The following is a 1,082-nucleotide window of genomic DNA, read 5'->3' as shown; positions in this document are numbered from 1 at the left end:
AACAGTTGATTGTACTTTTTCAGTTGGTGAATCATAATGCTTTTCCAATGGGGTTGGCGTAACGACCGATTCATCTGTTAGCACTACTTCAAAAAGTGTTGTCAAAGGTAGATCAGTTGCGAGTGTCTCAGTGGGTTGTGATGCAGTCTCTTCTTCTTGGTCTTCCACTGGGAAATCATTAAAGTTAGGTTGTAAATTATATTTGAAGTGCAAAATATATGAAGTGTTTCAGATGACTGCTAAAACTCATTTTGTGAACATTTTCCATGTTAATTCTAAAACGTTTTTATTGAGAAACAGCGTAGATCTCTTACCCATCTCTTCGAGCTGTGGCTCCTTAGTATCCTCAACAACAGATGGTAAGTCCTTATCTTTCTTCAAAGCTGATTCTGTGATCATTTCAGGTAGAGATTCTGAGGCACTTGATACAGTAGTGAGAACATCAGACACTTCTGGTCTTAGGGTTTTTCCCTCTGTAACCAGATCTGGTATCTCAAAAACTCCCTCAATAACCTCCGGTTTGGAGAGTTGATCCTCCACCCCAAAGTCTTCCACATGTTCAGGTTTACCAAATACTGTGCCTGGTTGAACCCTGTCAACTGGCACAAAAGGCAAATTAGCACCTTCTTTGGGTTGGTAATAGTCAACATTCTCAACAAGGTAAGTTTCTGTGACAGAAATCTCAGGTGGTTTAATCTTAATCATCTCTGCAGGAGGTTTGGTTGAACCTTCAGTGGTTTTGGGGACCTCACTTGCGATCTCCACAGCGGGCTGTTCAGTTTTGACACTGCCTTCATATTCTACAACATCAGCAGGTTCTGATTCATCAGCTTCTCTTTCAGGTTTCACCACCTCACCCTTTTCTGTTAAATGAAGTTCCTCCTTAGGTTGTCCTGTCTCAGTTTCTGGCCTCCTGGTTGCCTGAACGTCATCCACTTGTTTCACTTTAATCTCCTCATCAGTTTTATGCTCCTCAACATCTTCTTTCGATTCTATAATGACCTCTGGATCTGGCTCTAAAGCTTTTTCCTCAGGTTCTGCTACTTCATCCTGGTTAGTTGATGTTTCAATCTCATCCTCTG

General features: G+C 41.4%; 1 protein-coding gene across 1 annotated transcript in view; it reads right to left on the bottom strand.

Annotated features, from left to right (window-relative positions):
* impg1a (interphotoreceptor matrix proteoglycan 1a) overlaps positions 1 to 1,082 on the bottom strand; it is a 17,620-nt gene that overhangs the window by 7,646 nt on the left and 8,892 nt on the right. The window contains exon 12 of the mRNA XM_016237575.1: positions 315 to 1,077. Coding sequence (XP_016093061.1) covers positions 315 to 1,077 — 763 coding nt within the window. The remainder of the gene's footprint in view (positions 1 to 314; positions 1,078 to 1,082) is intronic.

The sequence above is a fragment of the Sinocyclocheilus grahami genome, unplaced genomic scaffold, assembly GCF_001515645.1.
Source record: "Sinocyclocheilus grahami isolate Dianchi unplaced genomic scaffold, SAMN03320097.WGS_v1.1 scaffold519.1, whole genome shotgun sequence".
Taxonomy (NCBI): Eukaryota; Metazoa; Chordata; class Actinopteri; order Cypriniformes; family Cyprinidae; genus Sinocyclocheilus; species Sinocyclocheilus grahami.
The sequence above is the reverse complement of the archived record's forward strand: the minus strand, read 5'-3'. Positions and strand labels throughout refer to the sequence as shown.